At 35.7% G+C, this 23,628-nt stretch overlaps 2 protein-coding genes across 3 annotated transcripts in view; both read right to left on the minus strand.

The window, feature by feature from the left end:
• Positions 1-1,115: 1,115 nt before the first annotated feature.
• Positions 1,116-3,624, minus strand: LOC127504291 (proteoglycan 4-like). The gene is made up of 2 exons (XM_051878850.1): positions 3,069-3,624; positions 1,116-2,896 (listed from the first exon to the last, which is right to left on the minus strand). Exons 1-2 carry the CDS (start codon positions 3,622-3,624, stop codon positions 1,116-1,118), a joined length of 2,337 nt encoding a protein of 778 aa, XP_051734810.1.
• A 2,106-nt stretch (positions 3,625-5,730) lies between these two features.
• The window catches only part of onecut2 (one cut homeobox 2), a 31,412-nt gene continuing 13,514 nt past the window's right edge, over positions 5,731-23,628 (minus strand). The window contains exon 2 of one of the 2 annotated variants that reach the window (XM_051877647.1): positions 5,731-13,179. In XM_051877647.1, coding sequence (XP_051733607.1) covers positions 12,893-13,179 — 287 coding nt within the window. In that variant the 3' untranslated portion in view covers positions 5,731-12,892. The remainder of the gene's footprint in view (positions 13,180-23,628) is intronic. The other variant, XM_051877648.1, reaches the window with a different exon arrangement.

Genomic DNA, 23,628 nt, shown 5'->3' on the forward strand with positions numbered 1-23,628 from the left:
CTGAGCATTTGAGAGTGTGAATCCACTGAAATTCAAGATATTTCCACTATATAACCACTTTTTTTCAAAAAGAGAAAAAAATCAGTATACTATTAATAAATTCACAATTTTGCGCACTAATAAATGAACTTTTAAGGACATTGAAGCTAAAGTACTGTTCATTTTTTAGGCAGAAAACTTTGTTATTTGGTACTTTCAGTGAAGCTCTGTTTCACTATGTAAACTTCAGTTTAGGTTTGAAGGTGAATCTTCTCTGTCTGTTCTCTGTGCTCGTGTTTGGATGGATTTATGTGGTGAATGTGCCCTTTTCCAGCTCAGTTTTAAGCATGAAACTCGTCGATGTCAGCTGTCAGCGTGTTCTTTGACTGGCGTCTGTCTCTCCACAACATGTGAGTACGAACGATCTCTTAATGTCACACCTTATCTCTCGGCTCTTATCCTCCTCACAAGTAATGAAAAGCCAAATGTCACCCGATAAGACGGGAACACAAACGCCTGTTACCCCAGCAGCCTTGACGGAAATAAGCAATAGATTGAGAGAAAGATGTTTGACAGAAATCACACCATCATAAGCCACTTGCCAGAGGAAAGCTGAGAGTTTCAAGTGCTTGGTGATACAATGCAAATAAAAAGTATTAAACTTTTAGGTAAGTTTATGTTTTGGTCTTTGCTTCTGTTTAATGAAATGCTTAAAATACTTTGTTTATATTGACATGACAAACATTCAGTGTGCGTTCAGAAGTTTGGGGTTGGTAAGATTAATAATGTTTTTGAAAGAACTCATTTATTTGATCAAAAATACAGTAAAAAAAGTGAAATATTATTACAATTTATAATAACTGTTTTCTTTGTGAATATATGTTAAAATGTAATTTATTCCTGCGATCAAAGTTGAATTTTCAGCATCATTACTCCAGTCTTCAGTCACATGATCCTTCAGAAATCATTCTAATATGATGATTTCCAGCCACAGCCTTAGATGAAATCAACTGCAAATAAAAGACATTAAATCTTTCAAGATCTCAGCAGAGGAGGATTAAAAAACTTACCAGCTTCACTTATTACTAACCAGTTTGACTTAATTTCTGGGTAACACTTTATTTTGATGGTCCCCTTTATATTGATCTTGGAGGTCTGGTCTTGACTACACCTCTGGTCTCAATTGGTCTTGCTCTTGGTTTTGTTCTTGTCCTTGGTCTTAGAGGTCTGGTCTTGATTGGTCTTGGTTTTGGACTTGGAGGTCTGGTCTTGACTACACCTCTAGTCTTGATTGGTCTTGCTCTTGGTTTTGGACTTGGAGGTCTGGTCTTGATTGGTCTTGCTCTTGGTTTTGGTTTTGGACTTGGAGGTCTGGTCTTGATTGGTCTTGCTCTTGGTTTTGGACTTGGAGGTCTGGTCTTGTCTACACCTCTAGTCTTGATTGGTCTTGCTCTTGGTTTTGGAGGTCTGGTCCTGACTACACCTCTGGTCTTAATTGGTCTTGCTCTTGGTTTTGGACTTGGAGGTCTGGTCTTGATTGGTCTTGCTCTTGGTTTTGGTTTTGGACTTGGAGGTCTGGTCTTGATTGGTCTTGCTCTTGGTTTTGGAGGTCTGGTCCTGACTACACCTCTGGTCTTAATTGGTCTTGCTCTTGGTTTTGGACTTGGAGGTCTGGTCTTGATTGGTCTTGCTCTTGGTTTTGGACTTGGAGGTCTGGTCTTGACTACACCTCTAGTCTTGATTGGTCTTGCTCTTGGTTTTGGACTTGGAGGTCTGGTCTTGATTGGTCTTGCTCTTGTTTTTGGTCTTGGAGGTCTGGTCTTGACTACACCTTTGGTCTCGATTGGTCTTGCTCTTGGTTTTGTTCTTGTCCTTGGTCTTAGAGGTCTGGTCTTGATTGGTCTTGGTTTTGGTCTTGGAGGTCTGGTCCTGACTACACCTCTGGTCTTAATTGGTCTTGCTCTTGGTTTTGGACTTGGAGGTCTGGTCTTGATTGGTCTTGGTTTTGGACTTGGAGGTCTGGTCTTGACTACACCTCTGGTCTTAATTGGTCTTGCTCTTGGTTTTGGTCTTGGAGGTCTGGTCTTGATTGGTCTTGCTCTTGGTTTTGGACTTGGAGGTCTGGTCTTGATTGGTCTTGCTCTTGTTTTTGGTCTTGGAGGTCTGGTCTTGACTACACCTTTGGTCTCGATTGGTCTTGCTCTTGGTTTTGTTCTTGTCCTTGGTCTTAGAGGTCTGGTCTTGATTGGTCTTGGTTTTGGTCTTGGAGGTCTGGTCCTGACTACACCTCTGGTCTTAATTGGTCTTGCTCTTGGTTTTGGACTTGGAGGTCTGGTCTTGATTGGTCTTGGTTTTGGACTTGGAGGTCTGGTCTTGACTACACCTCTGGTCTTAATTGGTCTTGCTCTTGGTTTTGGTCTTGGAGGTCTGGTCTTGATTGGTCTTGCTCTTGGTTTTGGACTTGGAGGTCTGGTCTTGACTACACCTCTAGTCTTGATTGGTCTTGCTCTTGGTTTTGGTCTTGGAGGTCTGGTCCTGACTACACCTCTGGTCTTAATTGGTCTTGCTCTTGGTTTTGGACTTGGAGGTCTGGTCTTGATTGGTCTTGCTCTTGGTTTTGGTCTTGGAGGTCTGGTCCTGACTACACCTCTGGTCTTAATTGGTCTTGCTCTTGGTTTTGGACTTGGAGGTCTGGTCTTGATTGGTCTTGCTCTTGGTTTTGGACTTGGAGGTCTGGTCTTGACTACACCTCTAGTCTTGATTGGTCTTGCTCTTGGTTTTGGTCTTGGAGGTCTGGTCCTGACTACACCTCTGGTCTTAATTGGTCTTGCTCTTGGTTTTGGACTTGGTGGTCTGGTCTTGATTGGTCTTGCTCTTGGTTTTGGTTTTGGACTTGGAGGTCTGGTCTTGACTACACCTTTACAAGTCGGAATCTCGTAATTATGGTTATACGACAAGGAGTGAACTCTCCTTGTCGTAAGACCAAGACCCAGACCGAAACCAAGACAATTCAACAGCCACGCAGCAAAACCAGAAGTGTAGTCAAGACCAGACTTCCAAGACCAAAACCAAGCCAATCAAGACCAGACCTCCAAGACCAAGAACAAAACCAAGAGCAAGACCAATCGAGACCAGAGGTGTAGTCAAGACCAGACCTCCAAGTCCAAAACCAAAACCAAGAGCAAGACCAATCTCGATTGCTCTTGGTTTTGTTCTTGGTCTTGGAGGTCTGGTCTTCATTGGTCTCGGTTTTGGTCTTGGGGGTCTGGTCTTGACTACACCTCTGGTCTTGATTGGTCTTGGTTTTAGTCTTGGATGTCTGGTCTTTACTACACCTCTGGTCTTGATTGGCTTGGTTTTGGTCTTGGAGGTCTGATCTTGACTACACTTCTGGTCTTGATTGGTCATGCTTTTGGTTTTGGAGGTCTGGCCTTGACTACACCTCTGGTCTTTCTCTTGGTTTTGTTCTTGGTCTTGGAGGTCTGGTCTTGACCACACCTCTGGTCTTGATTGGCTTGGTTTTGGTCTTGGAAGTCTGGTCTTGACTACACTTCTGGTTTTGCTGTGTGGCTGTTGAATTGTCTTGGTTTCGGTTTGGGTCTTGGTCTTACGACAAGGAGAGTTCACTCCTTGTCGTATAACCATAATTACGAGATTCCGACTTGTAAAAAAGCGTTCATGTCCTCATAGAACTCATAATTACAACTTGTAAACTCTGAATTTTCTGATCGCTCCGACTTGTACCATGTGACCGCTTGAGTTTGAGTTTATTTCACTCAAGTATTACTGAAAGTTCATTATACTTTATAGAAGAAAGTTACGTGAACTAACTGCACTAAGCTAAACTTAATCAGGACGAGTGCGGCAAAGTTCCCAGCATGCTTTGCATAAGGAGAATAAATGTTGAAATTAAGCATTATTTTGTGTTTTTGCACAAAAAAAAAAAAAAAATGTAGGAAGAGATGTGTTAGTGTTTAATCTTGTTATGTTGGGATTTATACTCAGTTAAAATCTTTAGTCTGAAATTTCAGTAGGCTATATTCCAGGTTAATTAGTGTTACCAAATGTATTTTAACTTCTGGAAATTTTTGTTACTACAAACAGACACTTACAAGGGGGAAATCGGGATTATTCTTTAGTAAAGACAAATGGCACAGTTTTTAAGATGAATGAATCAAGGTCATTTATTGAAGAGCAAAGAGCACAACACTACCATCTGATGATAGTGACCAAAAAAAACAAGAAACTCAAACCAAAATAAACTTCTGAGAATGACGCGGACAGAAACACCAATGCCTTGAGCAATGGTCAAATGTAATGCAGTAAAAGACAGGAAAATCTGTGCACAAACACACAAACAGAATGTGCTGGAAGAAAAAAAGGATGTTTCACTTTGCTGAGCAACAACTTTCAACACTGCCAGAAAAAAATCATGTGATGCAGAAACAGTCGACAATGACAACACTGAGTTTGTAGTTTAAGTAGCATTGTTTCTTTTTTCAATTTTTTTTTTTCTTTTTTTTATTCAAACACAGATATTAATATTGCACAGATGAGAGGTTCAAATACTATTTGGTAAATCCCACCTGATTGTAGGAAAATTTATACACTGAGTTGATGGAAGCGTTTGGACAATCCATCGCCTGCTCAGATCCAGACGTGAGAATGACTCAAACACATGCAAAATAGAGGCAGACGCTTCAGGTGTTTTAATGAATTGTTCTTGATTTCCTGACATCTATTCGACATGTTCTGTGAGATGTGTGCTGGTGTTTGCAATGTGAAAGTATAGTTTTGAATTTGTACATGTTAATGGTTTCAAATATTCTGACGATATCATTTCTTCTTGAAGTTTGAAAAATGATTATTTCATTTGTTGAATGAAAATGAGAACAATTGTACGTAAATTTTTTTTCAAAACCCAATTAAGTTCTATGTACCTGTGTTCTGTGTGTGTAAGGAAATTAACTGAAACTCAAATACTTTATAAAACTGTTAAATAGAGCTCAGCACTTGGGTTCCAGAGGTAAAAACTCCATTTTCTCCATAGGGAAATTGATTTTTAACGATAATTTATAAACCATTAAAGACAGCCCTACTGTGCACGGCTACGAGGTTTTTATTCGATAGTGTTTGCTTCTGTTAAAGCCGTCAACCTGCATAGCTTATTTTTGAAATAATCGTGTTTAACAGTGGAATTCGTGATTAAAAACTACATTACCCATGATGCTGTACATAAAATTCCACCAATCAGGAAAAGCACCAAGATCTCGTTAGATCTCAAAGCACTGCGAATGACATAATTGAGTCAGTCTATGCAATCAACTTAAAATATATTGTATATAAATAATCAACAAATTAGTAGTTTTATATTTCTCTATTGTTTTAAATTCGATTATGCTGTTCGCAATGCTTCATGGGATTGTAGTTCTTTCCCTCACTAAAGCCCAGTCTTGTATTTTTGTCAATTTTCAAGTACCTTTTTGCTTCAAATCAAAGTTTGTAATGTTTTGATTCACCTCATAGCTGGCTGGCTTGGTTTATGATTTATGACAAGAAGACGTTTTAAAAATCCCTATGGGAGAAATGAATGGAAAAAATACTTCCGGAACCAATGCAGCTAAAAAAAGTGGGTGATTAATTCGTCAATGTTCATTTGAGTGGAAATCTTTGGACAAGTTGTGAAACAATGCAAAATTTACATTTACATCATGAGACAGGTTTTATTGTTGTGATTGACCAAACAAATGGTTTCGGAATAAAATCACTTGTTCTCTTTATTTATGGGTCAAACATTTTGTGGAAGAACATGTACTTTGAATGTTTCAAAGACGTTGATCATGAATGCAAAACTAAAATTTGATCAATTTTCTCTTGTGATTCCAACAACAAAAATCCATTTTTTTACATGAATATAATGATTTAACAAATCAACAAATGAACAAAATGTCAAATGATGAAACTGAAAAAGAAAAGAATCCGTTTCCAATCCATTTTCAAAGCAGATCTTTGGAATACAGTCCATAATATCCCTCGGTCGGTTCAAGCGTTACATCCAGTTATACGCGATCTTTGGAATTTCCTTCATTTGAAAACACAAGACGTCAAAACTCACTTTATCTCCTGCAACGTCTGTGTGGACTTTCGTTCTCAAAAGAGTGAAGTGTTTTACTTTATTAGAAGATTGTCTGGTACATTTCATCCTGTATTTGAGGATGTTTAGCTGTTGTATTTTTGGACAGGATTGGTAGACACATCTAGAGCAGAATGATTCAGTACAGACCGATAACTCTTATCTGACAATTTGCGAGTCAAAATTTAGTCCAAACACACATGGGATACAGCTGATGGGTTTCTGTTTCTGAGATAATGGAAGATTAACAGTCACGCTACACTTGATCAGAAAGATTCGTTCAAATGGAAAGCGATCAGTTTGTTTACCAGGGTAAATCTGATTCACTTATTTTCACGGTGCGATCGAAAACCGAACTGATCAAGTGCACGATGTTTCTATACACATCTGAGATGAACTCTTCAAGAATTAGATCAGGCCAACATGCAAAAAATGAGGCTCAGTTTAAAAAAAAATGAAAATGAGACGGATCCAGAACTTAAAAGCTATTTAACGACAATGCATTACACGCTAGCTAGAACCGTAAAGATACTCATGCATAAATCAAGGCTACGGCATTGAATGACGGCTGTAATGCTACATTTCCACACAGAACGAGAAAAGAATTGAAAGAGAAATGGATGTTGTAAATGAAATCGAAGCGGACTGTACAACAGAAGCGTATGAAAACTGTAAACTCGAGGCTCATTCTAGCAACCAACCTTTCCAAATCCAAAAATAATATCCTTGTTGAGAATATGAGCCACCCTTCACAAAAAAATAAAATCAGAATTTCGTAAAACTTGCACCACAAAGAAATTGTGAAAGTTGTCACATTAACAAGAGAGAAAAAGACAAGCATTGTGTTTTTGGTAAGCGAACCTCAGCTATTACAAAAATCACAACTTAAGATGTATAAAGCTTTTTTTCTTGGTTTGTCTTAAGTCACAGTTACTAAAAAATAAGAGTAAGTGAATAATTTAATACATACGCTATAATAACAATACCCTAACACTATCTTCTATGAGGTATATCCGAGAAAAATTTGGTAAGAAAAGCACGGTCTGCGCCCTCGACATGCTCCGGGGTTTTTTCTTTTTTCTTTTTAAAGCTTTGCAACCATTCAAAGGAGAGGAAAGAGGAGAGAGAACAGAAGTATAGAAAGCCTTTGGTATAGTTAGTCTTTGTTCTTTGCAGGATTGCATTGCAAAGCACCATAACACCCGCGTTTGCCGGGTTTTTCCTGTCGCTGAGGTACTAACAGAAGAAGAAACAGAGAGGTCGAAACTTCGCTTTGGTTCAAGCAAGGCACTCATCCAACAATATCTCATACTTTACAACAAAAGCGCTCTAAATGTTTAAATATGACTTTGGAGAGAATCTGTTTTGGTTTAATCAATGCACACTGAAAAAAAATGATTGGTAACACTTTATTTTCGGCCTCTTACCATTGAAATAAAGTGTAACCAAATTATGTTCTTCTTCAGTACTTTTGTCTTGTTTTTCAGTACAAATATCTATCTTAAATCAAGATAACCTACATTTACTGGAGAAGCAATATCTGCCAATGGAGTCAGAAATATAACCTTAATTTAAAGGGAAAACTAGATTATTTTTCTGACGCATTCTCTTGCAGAAGTTTTGCGTTTAACCGAGAAACTTTGCATTCGTTCTCCCAAAAGATTTGCGAGCGAACGCAACGTTTCTCGGGGAACGCTAAACATTTGCGAGAGAATGCAAAAGCATTGAAATATAATTTTTCCTCCCATCTCATTTTTTTTTTTCTCCATCAGGGGCATCGATTAATTAAAAAAAAAAAAAAGTAGTTTTGCTTCTCAAGTAAGATTGTTTAGATATTCGTAGGAAAACAAGACAAACTGAGGAGGGATCAGATTTCTTCCACATCATAAATACAGAATCACTGCTAAGAATATTGACCTAATGACCGGCCGATCAATACGTGACACGCTCGTGTCCCTGTTAACAGATTCTAGTTTTTCACAAGTAACCTAAATGTGTTACTTTTCCAACAGGACGGAATGATGTACGACCTGCAGCAGAACGGATCAATACGATCCCATCTGTGTCTTTAGCTGCCGACAACAGCCGTGTTTTCCTAAAAGTCGTCCCTATCATTCTCTTCGGTCTGGTACGAGATGATTCGTTGGTCTTTGGTTTTGGAGTTTGTCGTGCACAGAAACACCAACGTTGTTTTTAACAGAATGGATTTAGATCTTTTGAGAAAGTTTATTTTAACTGGCTTAAACAGTGGAATATTTCTTCTTAATAAGGTTTGCCAAACCGGTTTCATCAACATGTGGTGTAAGAACGAATTGATGTATTTTATTTGCTTACATGTGTATGTCTATCAGGTTCATCTTAACGGTAGCCTGCTGACTACACTACAAAAAAAAAAAAAAATTCTTCCTCAGTGTTTTGTCTTGATTTCCAGTACAAATATCTAAACAAGTGAGTTTAAGCTTAAAACAAGAACAAATATCTGCCAATGGAGTCAGAAAAATAATCTTGTTTTCCCTTTGCATCGTTTATTTTTCTGACGCCATTAGCAGATATTTGAAGTCATTTGCTTCTCAAGTAAATGTATCTTGATTTATGAATTCGATATTTGTATAAGAAAACAGGACAAAAATGCTGATGAAGAAAATAATTTTTGCAGTGCAGTTGTACAAGTTTCTAAGTATGAAGTGGCATTTTATTGCACATTTCCAAGTAGGTACACTGTAAAAAAAAAAAAAATGTTTTCAAAGTTGTAAAAAAAAGATTATTTTTGTACGTTTTACAAGAAAATGCTATTTCAGTCTTTCGACTTCAAAAATTCATGTTTAATTCAATGTGTTGCCATAATTATTATAATTATTTGCAAAAGTGGCATTTTATTGCAGTTTTCCAAGATTATTGTACTATGTTTACAAGAAAATACTAGCTATTTCAGTCTTTCGACTTCAAAATTCATGTTTAATTTAATGTGTTGCCATAATTATTTTCAAAATTTACTAAGTTTGTTGAGGGAATTTTTTTTGAAATTGTACTTTTCAGTGTTTTTCGAAAATAAATGGAATGCAGCATATGATTGAAAATACTGCACCGAGAGCTGCATTGACTAAAACAAACCATCATAATTTTAAATATCTGAACATTACAATGCTATCTCACGACCTAATTTGTCTAAAACCCAGTGATGGGTAGGTTTAAGGGTGAGGTTAGCGGTAGGTAATTCGTACGAATTCATACGAAATTGGCAACTCGTAAAATACGTACGATTTTGCAAAAAAACGTACGAATTTGTACGAGTGAGATCGCACGAATTCGTACGATTTAGCTACCTCGTAAAATACATACGAATTTCCATCAATTTCAATATTATGTCCCATTATGTGGATTGCGTTTGATTAGAAAACACGATGTTAATGTTTCTGTGCCAAACAGATCTTAGTTTTTGGAGTATTTGGTTTTTGCATCGAGGTCTTTTACATTCTGACCGGTAACGGACGATCAGAACCGCACAGCGCTAAAAACTACAGCTCGACATCGAGTCCCATCCGCTCCATTGCACTTATTTTTCCGAGGAGAAGGAGGAACTCGTGTCTGAAAGAGGAAGAAGAGAAAAAAGAGTGGAAAGAGAGAGTGGCATTATCAAAATATCCCAAGCATGGCGTCAAGCGCAGACCGTCCTCGAGAAAAAGAAATCTTTGGTATCTTTGGTTTCATCAACACGATTAAAATTACAAATGGAAAATTCAGTGAGGTAGCCTCTGTGGTTCTCACTATAGAGATAGAAAGACTTTTATACACACACACAAGTCAGTCTTGGAAGCAGCTTTTTCTAGTTTTTAAGGGATTTTCCTCTATGTCCTTCTACGAGTGAAGCAATGAATAAACGGCCTCTCAGCGTCCGTGGGTTTTATCTTTGGTGAGTCCTGCGTTGATCTCCGTTAACGTGTGGCCCCGTATACGACCTCGAAAACATCAGGCTTGAAATTCGGCGCTCGTCCTTCGACAGAACGCTAACATCGAGATTGTTTTCATTCGAAAGAAAATCAACAAAAGGACCTAAACGATTTACATAAAATCTTGACATACATACAAACATACAAACATGTGAATTGCAACTAAAACCTGATCGCTAACACGTTTCCAAAATTATTCTTTCTAAGGAAAAATTAAATACACCCTTCATTTTGCTTTTTAAAGTAAAGCTAACTAATAAATTAACAGAGAATCACTGCATCTTTGATGCACTAATAGTCATCCAAACAATTACGTCTAATTAAATAACATTAAATAATTAAGATTAAAAGAAAAAGAAAAAAATAATAACAACAACCTTCTAGCACATTTAGTCATAAATAAATAAGTCTGATGGTGTCCAACATGCAAAAGAAGTAAATGTAAACTTTGGCAAGCTAATCAGGATAAAGGGGGAGGGGTTTTGGCAACTTAAATTAAGTTCAATCATAGCAAATATAAATTACATAAATAAATCACATATTGCAAAACCTGGGTAAGACATTGTACAGAGGCATTGGCAAAATTTAAGTACTAAAACAAGCAAAGAAAAGCTCTTTGGCCCATGTTCCTAAAGACCTGACTGTCGCGAAGAGCAGATGGAGCTCCAACCAAATGGCGTTGGAGAATCTTTGGACTAGAAGCTTTTAAAGAGAGAAACCTAAAGGATAAAGCTATTCGACCTACAGTCTGCAGTTTCCTCTCTACAGAATTAAGTGAGCGTTTTTGGCAGATTATTGGCTTTTCAGTTGGAATATAATGGATTCTGTACCAGCTGCATTGGTGCCTTGCAATAACGCCAACGGCTCTCTCAAACATGGGAAACGTGGGATTCGGCGCTGGGAAACAACGTGCATATGCGTTCAACAATGGCTGGAAGATTTGCAACTCTTTGGTATACTGATCTGTTGGGATATGAAAACAAAACTACTTGGGATTGCATGTGCTTAAAGGTGTTTATCTTTGGTATGCCCATCAGGCTGAGTTACACCTTTAGTTTTAGCTGAGACGGATGCGACTACGGGGAAAACAACCAAAGCAGAGCCGAATCCTAGACGTCCCATGTTTGGAGAGAGGCAACGCCGCACCGATGCATTGTGGGAATGGGATTGCGGCGGGAGTAACTCTGAATCTTTGGTATTGTAGCTGATGAGGTTCTTGTTGTTCTTTCCATTTGGGTTGAAAAAACTGCATAGGCACACATTAAAGACAATCTTCAACTTCGTTTGAGAGACGCATTATTCTGCCTGCGGGAGCCGCCGATGCCGTGGGAAGAGCTCCGTCGCATTAAAACCCTTCCAATCCCATTCTGCTTCCTGTTTTCCAATGTCTCCACCGATCCGAACACAACAAAGACGCCGGCTCGGCGTTCCTCGCTTTGTCATCTTTGTTGCAGTTTTTTTTTTTTTTTTTTTTGGTTGTTTTTTTCCTTTGTTGTCCTTTGTTTGCAGAACAGTTAGGTGCAGAAAAAGTTTCTTTGGTGTCGATTTGTCAATAAATAGAAAAAGTCTTTAGTGTCCGTTTTGAGCGATCCGAAGAGGCCCTCAAGCGTAACCCAGGAGAGAACTGCTTACCGGCTCTCGGTTCAATAATAAATGAGCATGAGTGATGGAATTTGAGATGAGTATATGAAAGAGCTCAGTAAAGTGAAGAGGCTTTGAGAGAGAAAGAGAGAAGAGAAATGGACAGAACCTTTGGAAAGCTAAACTGGTAGGCGTTGGTGTGGAGATTGTCCTCTTAAACTCTTGTAAAGGCCCTGATCACCAATGCCAGTTTGGTTTCTTAGCATAATACGGTTACAGTCGTGATAACATGAAGCTGATGTGTGTGTGTGTTTGTCATTTCATTAAGTGTGTTTGAGAGACAGAAGCTCATTCTTCGGCTGTATCATCCTGAGTTATTTTTAAACCAAAGAAGAACAATCGGTGTGGTCCAGCCCCTGTTCTATTGCAAATTTAATGTGCTTCAGGATTGTGCTCACAAACCCAGCCGGCCAATAACGGTGTGAGAGATCTGTGTGTCCTTCATGTTTGTTGTGCTTTGTGCTTCTGACAGGCGTTTTTCTAGGTGAAACCAGGTTCAGTGTGTTAGAAAAACCCAATACCAACTTAAACCTGTGCTGTTAGGGGTGAATCTCACAAAAAATCTGTCATATTTCACTATATATATATGTGAATTTTATCATTATAATTATATTTGAAATAATTCTTCGAATTCATTTTTTTTTCTGACTGCATTGGCAGATATTTTGTCTTGTTTTATCTTGATTTAAGAATGTTTAGATATTTGTTCTGGAAAATAAGACAAAAAATTTGCATTTAATTACATGTGACCTCGACACGTGTTTATGAGATTCACCCTTATAGTTTAAAACATCTCGACACACACACACACACACACACACTCCAGGAAATGAAAATCAAAGCTAATTTAGAGTGAATGCAGATGAGAAATGATGCAAACCCTTTGTCTTCTCTTCAGTTCAAAGCCAACTGGAAAGTTAACAATGTTTGGATTTGCTTTAATTTTTCATTCCTGATGAATGATTCTTGCTTCGGACCGGAGAAGAGAAAGCAAGCAGTGTTTTTTCCTGACGTTTCGCTCTTTGGATTTGTGTGTTTCTCTGACTGTAAGCAGTGAGCCGGTAAGCAGTCTCTCTCCCTTCATTGCCCCTCGGAACGATTTTCTCCTCTTAAAAAGTTTGCACCCTCCCCGGTGCAGGGACCCTCATCCATCGTCCCGCATTCCCACCCCCCTCCCTCCCTCCCTCCGGGATCACGCTTTGGTACAAGTGCTGGAGGTGGACGACGTGTTGCCCGGACTTCCCTCGTCCAGCCATTTGTCCAGGCTGCGTCTCCGGGCATTCATGAAGAAGTTGCTTACAGTGTTCAGTTCCAGTCCCAGCTGCTGCGAGATGGTCAGCTGCATTTCTTTGGATGGACGCTTGTTCTCTTTAAAAATGGCCAGAAGTGTTCTTCGCTGCAGGTCCGTGAAAACCAGCCGCGATTTCTTTGGTGTATTGCTCCTGTCTTTGCTCGGGTCCTGCTCTTTTCTTTTGCACGCTTCGGGGGTTTCGTTTGTTAGAAAGGAGACACAAGAGAAAGAGAATAAACACGTTAGAATCGATCACACGTCTATGACATTTTATATTTATGCATTTGGAAAACACTTGCATCCTATTACTTTGAAATGAGGATCAGCTCAGAAGTTTATTGCACCACCTACAATTAGATTACAAATACATAAAAAAGAATATAGCTGCAAGCAGCAATTAAGGGGCCAAGCATGATGAGGCAGAATGAGGAGCTAAAAATCAAGGCAGCGAGCATCAGACCAACTGCAACAATGAGTAAAGACATTTTAAGCAAAATGGTTGAAAGCTCATAGATACAATCACTTGTAATGTGACATAATTGCTTATTACTTTTGACCAATAAGTGGCGCTGACACCAAATTGATCTGGTGTGGTCAGTTTTGGGTGACAATTACACACATAAAGTTTGGTGTTACTATGTAAAATCTTTCCAGAGATACAGCCGCAGATGCAGTTTGGCATTATGCCAACAAATTAATTCAGTATACGAAAATTTTGTATATTTACATGAAATCCGTAACTTTTTTCCAGCATGGTCTGAAGATGATCTGACTTGAATTTGGTGAAAATCGGAAAAACAGTCTAGGAAGAGTTCGAAAAAGCAGGTTCTTAAAGAAAATCAAAATGACGGAGAGGAAGTTCGGCCAACTATGGCAAAATTGGTGTCTATGTTCTTGGCATGACCCAAGGAATCTGTAAGACCAGTTCCATTACAATAGGTGAAATTAATTAAAAGCTATTAGCATTTTTGTTTAAATTTCATTATAATTTTTGACCACAAGGTGGCGCTGTCTCAAAACTTTTAGAGTACCTTCAGGGCATGGTGCTGATGAGACATACCAAGTTTCATAACGATATACCAATGCATTCATAAAACAGCTTTTTACAACAAAATTCAAAATGGCTGACATTCAAAATGGCCGATACGGAAAAAATGGGAATCGTTTGACTCGGCATGCTGCACCGAATCTAAAGAGACCAGTCTTGTGATTTTCAGAAGTAATAAGCAAAAAAAATCACATTTTTGTAGGTAAATCCTACACTAAAAATGGTTGTATAAACAAATTTCACTCAGAAATTGATAGTAAATTTCACAAATAATTCGCAAGTAACGCATTGAATTAATCTTGAAATTTTGAAGTAGAAAAACTGAAATATAGTTGCAATGGCAACATTTCAAAAAATCTTCCCTTAAGTTTTTTAAGTTTACATTTTCCATGTAAAATGCATATTTTATTTAATTTCATCTTTATTTAAATTAACAAAATATAGTTTAACATAATTTAATATACAGTTTTAATAGTTTTAGTTAACAACAGCACTGCAATTAAAACAAACCTCCTCAGTGTTTTAATACATTCTTATTCCGAATCAGGACTCAAACGCACAATGTAACCTCTAAACTGCTCTCTGATCAGTGGCGTCTCACAGGAACGCTTTAGATTATTTGAGGTGAGGTGAGATTCCCTCCTGGTAATTGCTTCTGCGACCACCAAGATTCCCAGAGTAATTCACTGGTGCTCATATGGAGTTTCTGAGTTTATTTTTAGGGTCTTTTATCATGATTGAGTCCAGAGACCAAAAACACATGATCACCTGAAAATTACCAGATAAACTAGAGTGAGAACGAGAGTGATCTACATTGACAACATCAACGAATCACAACAAATACCAAATAAATACACACATAGAGAGAGAGGCTAGGGATTACATACTACCACTAGCACTATTTCTGCAGTGTGCTTGATATATGTGCACTAATATACTGTAACCCACAATGTAATGCACTTCATCTTGCATTTCTAATGTGATCAATTTACTAGGGATCAGACTAAAGTCCAGACACTTAACTGAATTAAAATGCAAAACAAATTATCTTAAATATAATTGATTTCTGAGATGAAAACTCAATTCCATAAATATGCAATGAGGCAATTTGACAACAATTTGCATACTACACTGCGAAAGATGTTTTTGCTTAGTAGTTTTAGTTGTATTGTTTTCCATTAAAAATATCAAAAAATTCTTAATTCAAGACGCATTCACTTGAGAAACAAAATGACTTAAGATATTATAAACCCTTGTTATTAGCGACACGCTGTGGCCTTTAAGTGAACTTCAGCAGCAACTTACTGCTCGTGCTCACTTACGTGCACACGCTGCTGAGAGTGACGTTTAGATGAATATGTAAATATGCTTCGCGCTTTCGTTTCAATAACAAAATAAACACACAACAAAAATGGCAGCGGTGAGAAACAGCAGTTAAGAAAGCATCTGATTATAGTGATGTGGATATGTTTACACCAGCTCTGCGATTTAAAGGGCATCATGTCGACAGATGAGGTAATTAAAATTACACTGTTATGATAGTTTGATTATAAGTATGTTTGAGACTATAGGCTATGTGAGACTATAGTTTGAATTAATCCCTTTTCTTTGCGTGACACATTGACATTACAGTACAGAATAGCTCTTCCGGCATTGTCCTGAACATAAGCATTCGTTCGAGGCTCTCGGGAGCGCGCGTAACCGTCACATCCTTTTGATTTTCCCGGCAAAAACGTCCCGAGTCCTTCACATAAAAATCAATCTATAGACAACCTAGGAAGTCGGGGAAGGTCTCGTTTTTTTTAGTTTCGTTACAAGCTTTTCATACATGGGCAATAAAAAAGTGATTAATACATAAATAATTCGTTCATATAGCCCCTTTAAAACAATAAAAAGTATTTCTGTCAAATCAATGAATCCCGTCTAGCATAAAAGTTTGTATTTACATAATATATATATTATTATTACATTTATATTATATATGTCTGTGTATATGTATACACACACACACACACATATATATAATATATACACACATATACTATGTAAACAAACTTTTATTTTAGATGCGATTAATCGATTTGACAGCACTACTCTGTACTAAATAAAATCGGTAACACTTTACAATAAGGTTCATTAGTTAAACATTAGTTAATGTATTAACTAACATGAACTAACCATGAGAAATACATTTGTTACTGTATTTACTAATCTTCGTTAACGTTAGTTAATGAAAATACAGTTGCTCATTGTTTGTTCATGTTAGTTCACAGTGCATTAACTAATGTTAACAAGATTTTAATAATGTATTAGTAAATGTTGAAATTAACATTAACAAAGATTAATAAATGCTGTGTAAGTGTAGTTCATTATTAGTTCACTAATGAACCTTATTGTAAAGTGTTACCATAAAATCAAGTATCATTGCCTACTGTTCACCATGCTATTTATTAAAATAGTAGGCACAATAAATGTACATTAAACAGCAGGCTATTTCATTCTAGTCTCAATGGTATATACACAAACCATCTAGCAATTAAAACACAGACATGTGTAGCATCATAATGCACCCTTTTTGCAAAGCACCTCATATATACAGTATATAACTAAAGAAATGTTCTTCAGTCAGTCAATTTAAAACAGCTTTGCTATACCTGTAGGACAGAGTTTATCGTGGCCTCGGGCAGAATTTCTTATTTCTGCAGTTTTAATGATTGTGAATTTTGCTGACCTGTGTTTGAGTTTGTTGTGCTGATCTCAGTAAGCGCTGCTAAAGCTAAAGCACATCACAGATTTAATGCAAAACGCACCATTGAAAAAACTCAAAATAACAATTCATAATATCAGACTGTCCATCTCACAACACATTTTGTTTAACACACTGCCGTGGCTAAAAATCATTCACCTTAAAAAGATAAACAACAAATATATTTATCTTACAGCCCAACAAACGTCTTTATCTGATCTGAATGCATTCAGTACATGAACAGATTGTCAAATGTACGTTATAAACAAGATTCACTCCCGTTTCTACCTGCACTACACACCAGTGTTATTTTAGATTTTATTTTAGTTTTATTAATATTTTGAATTATCCTTTATTTTTTTATGTTAATTTTAGTGAAATTTTTAATCATTTCATTATGTGCTTTTGTTAATTTATTACTTTTTTTTTTTTTTAAATGTTGCTTTTTAGGTTTATATTTTTATTTCAGATTTAGTTTTTATTTATTCCCAGTTAATAATTTTAGTGCTTCGACTTAAACTTATTTCAGTTTATTTCCTAGGCAACATTTCTCTTTTTTTAGTTTAATTTTTATAAAATATTATATTTTATTTTATTTCAGCTTTATTTCAACTAACAGAAATGTTGTAATAGATTTAGTTAATGATAATAACCCTGAAACACAAACACACACACACTGGGTCTCTTTTGTGTGTGTGTGTGTGTGTGTGTGTGTGTGTGTGTGTGAGAGAGGAGCGAGAGAGAGAGCATGTGTAAGTGTGTGTGTGTCAAGATTTGATTTGATTACTTCTCCGAATTAAGTATGCACAACCGAGCCTGGGCCAGATCAATAGAAATCAGGTTAAGAGCTCAATTGAGTACAAAACTATTATGTAAGAGGAAACTACGGTGTAAATAAAGGCGACACACACACCAGTGTGGTCAGTGTGTGTGTGTGTGTGTGTGTGTTTTCACTTCTGCTGCATTCACACTCTCATTATGAGACTTGCTTTCTCTTTCACACACACACACGCAGCGCAGACCCATTTGTCATAAAATTAAGGTGGCAACATGCCAAGCGTGAAGAGTGAGAAAGCGCAGGTCTTGCACTCAGGCAGAGTAAGTTGCTGAGCGCTGCAGACAGACGTCCAAGAGACTCGCGTGTGTAAAAACTACACAAACCCCCGTCAGCCCCCTATCATCGCACGCTTAAACTAAATATTTGATAAAGACAAATGCACAGCAATATTTCCACACTTTGCATGTATAATTGATGCAGTAACAATGGCAGCAGAAGCTCAGAAGTGAGTGTTTAGGGATCTGAAACTCAGACAGACGTTCAGTGCTTTATCCTCAAGCACAATTAACCCATTAACGTCCAGATTATTCTGCCATCTGCACAAGAAAATGCGACTAAATTCCAATGCATTTGCTCTATATTTTTCATTATACACACCCGAGATGAGAATAAACATGTATTATTCTGTTAATCCTGCAGGTGAACGTGTGCATTTCCTTACAGTTAGTTTTATGCAAAAATGTTTAAATACAAAAAACATGTTTGTCCATCATTCATTAAAATTGGCCATGTGCATTTCTGTATAAACTGGAAATGGCAAAAATCTCGTCTCTTGTCCACACAGTTGGACAAGAGAAATCAATGCCACAGATTATTTATTTCAATGCTAAATAATTTGATCTAAACAACTACATGTTTGAGATATAAAATCAATCCTCTCTGCTGTAGTTAAATGATTTGAGGTGCAGAGTGTCTGATCAGCAGCAGATGGCGCTGTTCACCCATCACACTCCTGCAGTAACACGATCAGTGAGCGCCATTCCACTCCAGCCTCCATTACTGAAGCTGCTGTATGAAAACACAAGCAAAAACACACACACTACATGCTGTACGGTCATTTTAATGCATATAATGCAGTTGCAGGTTCTCTCCTTATATCCCACAATTAGTGCTGATGTGTTTTGATCATACTTAGAGAAATATATATATTTATATATACATGACCCTGGACCACAAAGCTAGTCATGAAGGGCAAATTTTTGAAATTGAGATTTATACGTCATCTGAAAGTTGAATAATAAGCTTTCCATTGATGTATGGTTTGTTAGGAGAGGACACTATTTGGCCGAGATACAACTATTTGAAAATCTGATATCTGAGGGTGCAAAAAAATCAAAATATTGAGAAAATCACCTTTAAAGTTGTCCAAATGAAGTCCTTAGCAATGCATATCCACTCACAAAAATAAATTTTTTATATATTTATGGTAGGAAATTTACGAAATATCATGGAACATGATCTTTACTTAATATCCTAATGATTTTTGGCATAAAAGAAAAAGCGATAATTTTGACCCATACAATGTATTGTTGGCTACTGCTACAAATATACCCGTGCGACTTATGAGTAGTTTTGTGGTCCAGGGTCACATATATATATATATATATATATATATATTAGGAGAAATATTAGGAATATATTAAATTTTAAATATATACATATTAATATTTAAATTATAATACAATAGTAAAATTATATATACACTATTTTAAGAAGCAGAATTAACTATTTTGTTTAATAGTGAAAAATATAGAGCAACTTCATGGAAATTAGGTGTGTGTGTGTGTGTATATATATATATATATATATATATATATATATATAGGCCTACATATTAAATATTAATATTTAAATTACAATATAATAGTAACATTCTATATTATATATTAGGAATATATTTTGAATAAATATTATTATTATATAAAAATGTATTATATGTACACACACACACACACTGTTCTATAAAGCAGAATTAACAGATTAAAATGTTTATTCTCATATCTAAAGAGCAATTTTGTCTTATAATGAAAAATATAGAGCAACTGCATGGAAATTAGTCAGCAAAATCCTAAAGGAATAAGTACAGAATTGAAATTCATAATTTGTAAGAACAAATCCTAAAGGATCCTAATGAGATCAATAAGAATCTTATGAGAAGCAAGTAAGATCCTGGATAACCTGAAGCCTTTTTCCTCAATAAAATCCTATTTTAGGATTAGAATCCTAAAGTCAAGATTCTATTAGCAGTCAAAATGATTTTTACCAAATGAATATAGGATTTCTATCCCTAATTTTTCGACTCTCAATGGTTTAATTTCTCATTCCTCTGAAGATCATTTCAGTGGTGTTTGTTGTGCACGAGGCAGCTGTACTGTCTCCTTTTGTTCTCTCTAGTAAAATAAAGGATCAATGTTTACTTCCTAAAGCGCGCTCTCTTTACGAGGCCCTGATGGCTTTCTGTTCAGTGTTGCTCTGGATAAAAGCTCCAGACTGCTGCTTTTGTGGAGCAGTGAATTTCCTCGTCATCATTTGCTATTCTGCTTACTGTGGCCGAAAGAAACACACACACACACACACACACACACTGAGACGCAATCTCAGCCGTCAATGGGCGTCCACGCAACACTGACTCCATCAGGACGGGCTCTCATGGCGCTTTACAGTGCGATCAGAAAAGCAATTATATTATTCAAAGGGATTTACCATTTCCGCGGTGGGAGAGGGGTGTCAACTTTGGGCTTTTCTAAAAGGGGTAGGGTTCAATCAATCCGATCGATACCTCAGGTTTCCCTGGCCTTTCATCAAACTGCTCTCACACCGCTGGTTTATCTTTCCTCGCTGGCAAATGTAAATCAATGTGTGTGAGAGGAAACGTCCAGTGGAACTGTCCTAACCGCGCCGCCGTCGCTCGCTCATATCTGAACGCTTTCCGCAGCCGTATGAAATCGATCAGTTCTTGCCTGTATTGAGTATCAGCTTACACCTTCAGTAATTAATGAGGAATCCAAAGACCGGCCTGTTTTCTCATCACCTCGTCTACTGAAATCTGTATTCAATCAGATGCACTGAAACTTCATTTGTAGTAAAAAAATGCAAATTTGGAAACTATACTAACACATAAATCAAATAAAAATCTAATAAAACTGACACAATTCAACTGGATGAAACTGTTTGTTTGTTTGTTCTGAAAAACATCAACTGCATGGAAATTTACAAACAAACAATAATAAATAAACTAAAATTAGAATGTGTACAGGATTGCTAATAAAATATGTATCATAATAATGGAATATGTATTATAATTTGGAAGCAATGCTAAAAGGAATCACATATAAATCTACTAAGATCCAACTAGATCTACTGAAATTCGGAGAATGAATTAGAATAAAAACAGAAATTTAATTTTATACAGTAGGATCATATCTGATTCGTTACTGACTCTCTGATGATTCTTATGTGCAATAAACATAAATTAACTTCATGTATCAACCGATACCAAATAAAGATTTTAATTAAAAAGTTTAAATAGACATTATTTTTGTGAATTGTGAGCATGTATATATATATAGTATACTACATATACTACATACTACTACATATACTATTTCTACATATACTACATACTACATATACTATATCCACATATATTCTACATACTACATATACTACATATTACATATACTATATCTTCATATATTCTACATACTACTACATATACTATACATATAATACATACTACATATACTATATCTACATATACTACATATACTATATCCACATATATTCTACATACTACATATACTACATACTACTACATATACTATATCTACATATACTACATATACTATATCCACATATATTCTACATACTACATATACTATATCTACATATACTACATATACTATATCCACATATATTCTACATACTACATATACTACATACTACATATACTATATCTACATATACTACATACTACATATACTATATCTACATATACTACATCCACATATATTCTACATACTACATATACTACATACTACATATACTATATCTACATATACTACATACTACATATACTATATCTACATATACTACATATACTATATCCACATATATTCTAAATACTACATATACTACATACTACTACATATACTATATCTACATGTACTACATACTACATATACTATATCTACATATACTACATACTACATATACTATATCCACATATATTCTACATACTACATATACTACATACTACATATACTATATCCACATATATTCTACATACTACATATACTACATACTACATATACTATATCTACATATATTCTAAATACTATATATACTACATACTACTACATATACTATATCTACATATAATACATACTACATATACTATATCTACACATACTACATACTACATATACTATATCTACATATATTCTACATACGACATATACTATATCTACATATATTCTAAATACTATATATACTACATACTACTACATATACTATATCTACATATAATACATACTACATATACTATATCCACATATATTCTACATACTACATATACTATATCTACATATACTACATACTATATTCCTACATACTACTACATATACTATATCTACATATACTACATACTACATATACTATATCTACATATACTACATACTACATATACTATATCTACATATATTCTACTACATATACTATATCTACATATACTACATACTACATATACTATATCTACATATACTACATATACTATATCCACATATATTCTAAATACTACATATACTACATACTACTACATATACTATATCTACATGTACTACATACTACATATACTATATCTACATATACTACATACTACATATACTATATCCACATATATTCTACATACTACATATACTACATACTACATATACTATATCCACATATATTCTACATACTACATATACTACATACTACATATACTATATCTACATATATTCTAAATACTATATATACTACATACTACTACATATACTATATCTACATATAATACATACTACATATACTATATCTACACATACTACATACTACATATACTATATCTACATATATTCTAAATACTATATATACTACATACTACTACATATACTATATCTACATATACCACATACTACATATATACATATTTTTCTACGTCTTTGTTTCATGTGACTAATTCAGTATCAGTTTCTCCATACATTATTTTCTGTCACTGGAAATGCAGCACAACAAAATCAAAGGCATGTTAACCAACCGGCAACTCGGCCTAAAAAGAAAAGTCCTTTCAGAGATTAAGACATTATAAGATTACAATTCTTTAGAATAACATGCGCCGATGAATCATTCACTATAAAACCAGGAACGTGTATTAAGAAAGTCTGATGTCCCGTTCAGTCTTCACATCACACGCAGTAGTTTTACTCTCGGTACATTATGTGCCATGACTTTACAAAAACAAGCTGCTGTCTGATCAGCTCTGAATTATACATGAGCTGAAGACAAACCCTGAGATCAGATGCTTTACAGGAACAATCCATACTATACCAAACTGCTGAAACGAAACAAACACTTCTTTTACAATATTTACACTAATGTGTTTATTATGTATTGACCACTTACTGGAGTTGCCTATGTTTTACAAAAAATACTATTTCAGTCTTTCTACATCAACAATGTTGTTTAATTCAATGTGTTAGTTGCTGTTCCTTTGTAATTATTTGTGAAATGTACAAGATCAAAGAGTGAAAATGGTTTCAAAGTAAATTCTACGCCAATTCAGACTCATGGGAAAATTTACAATTATGCTTAATATATATGTATACATATGGGTCAATGACGTGACGGGTCTTTTTTTGTCCAAAGGCCTTAAAAATAATTAAAACAAAGATATGACATCCAAAGTATATAAGGTAGTACAACTAGATCTCTTTACTTGAGGTTTTAATTATATTTTGCTACATATAAAG

Source organism: Ctenopharyngodon idella, chromosome 21 (genome assembly GCF_019924925.1).
Source record: "Ctenopharyngodon idella isolate HZGC_01 chromosome 21, HZGC01, whole genome shotgun sequence".
Lineage (NCBI taxonomy): Eukaryota > Metazoa > Chordata > Actinopteri > Cypriniformes > Xenocyprididae > Ctenopharyngodon > Ctenopharyngodon idella.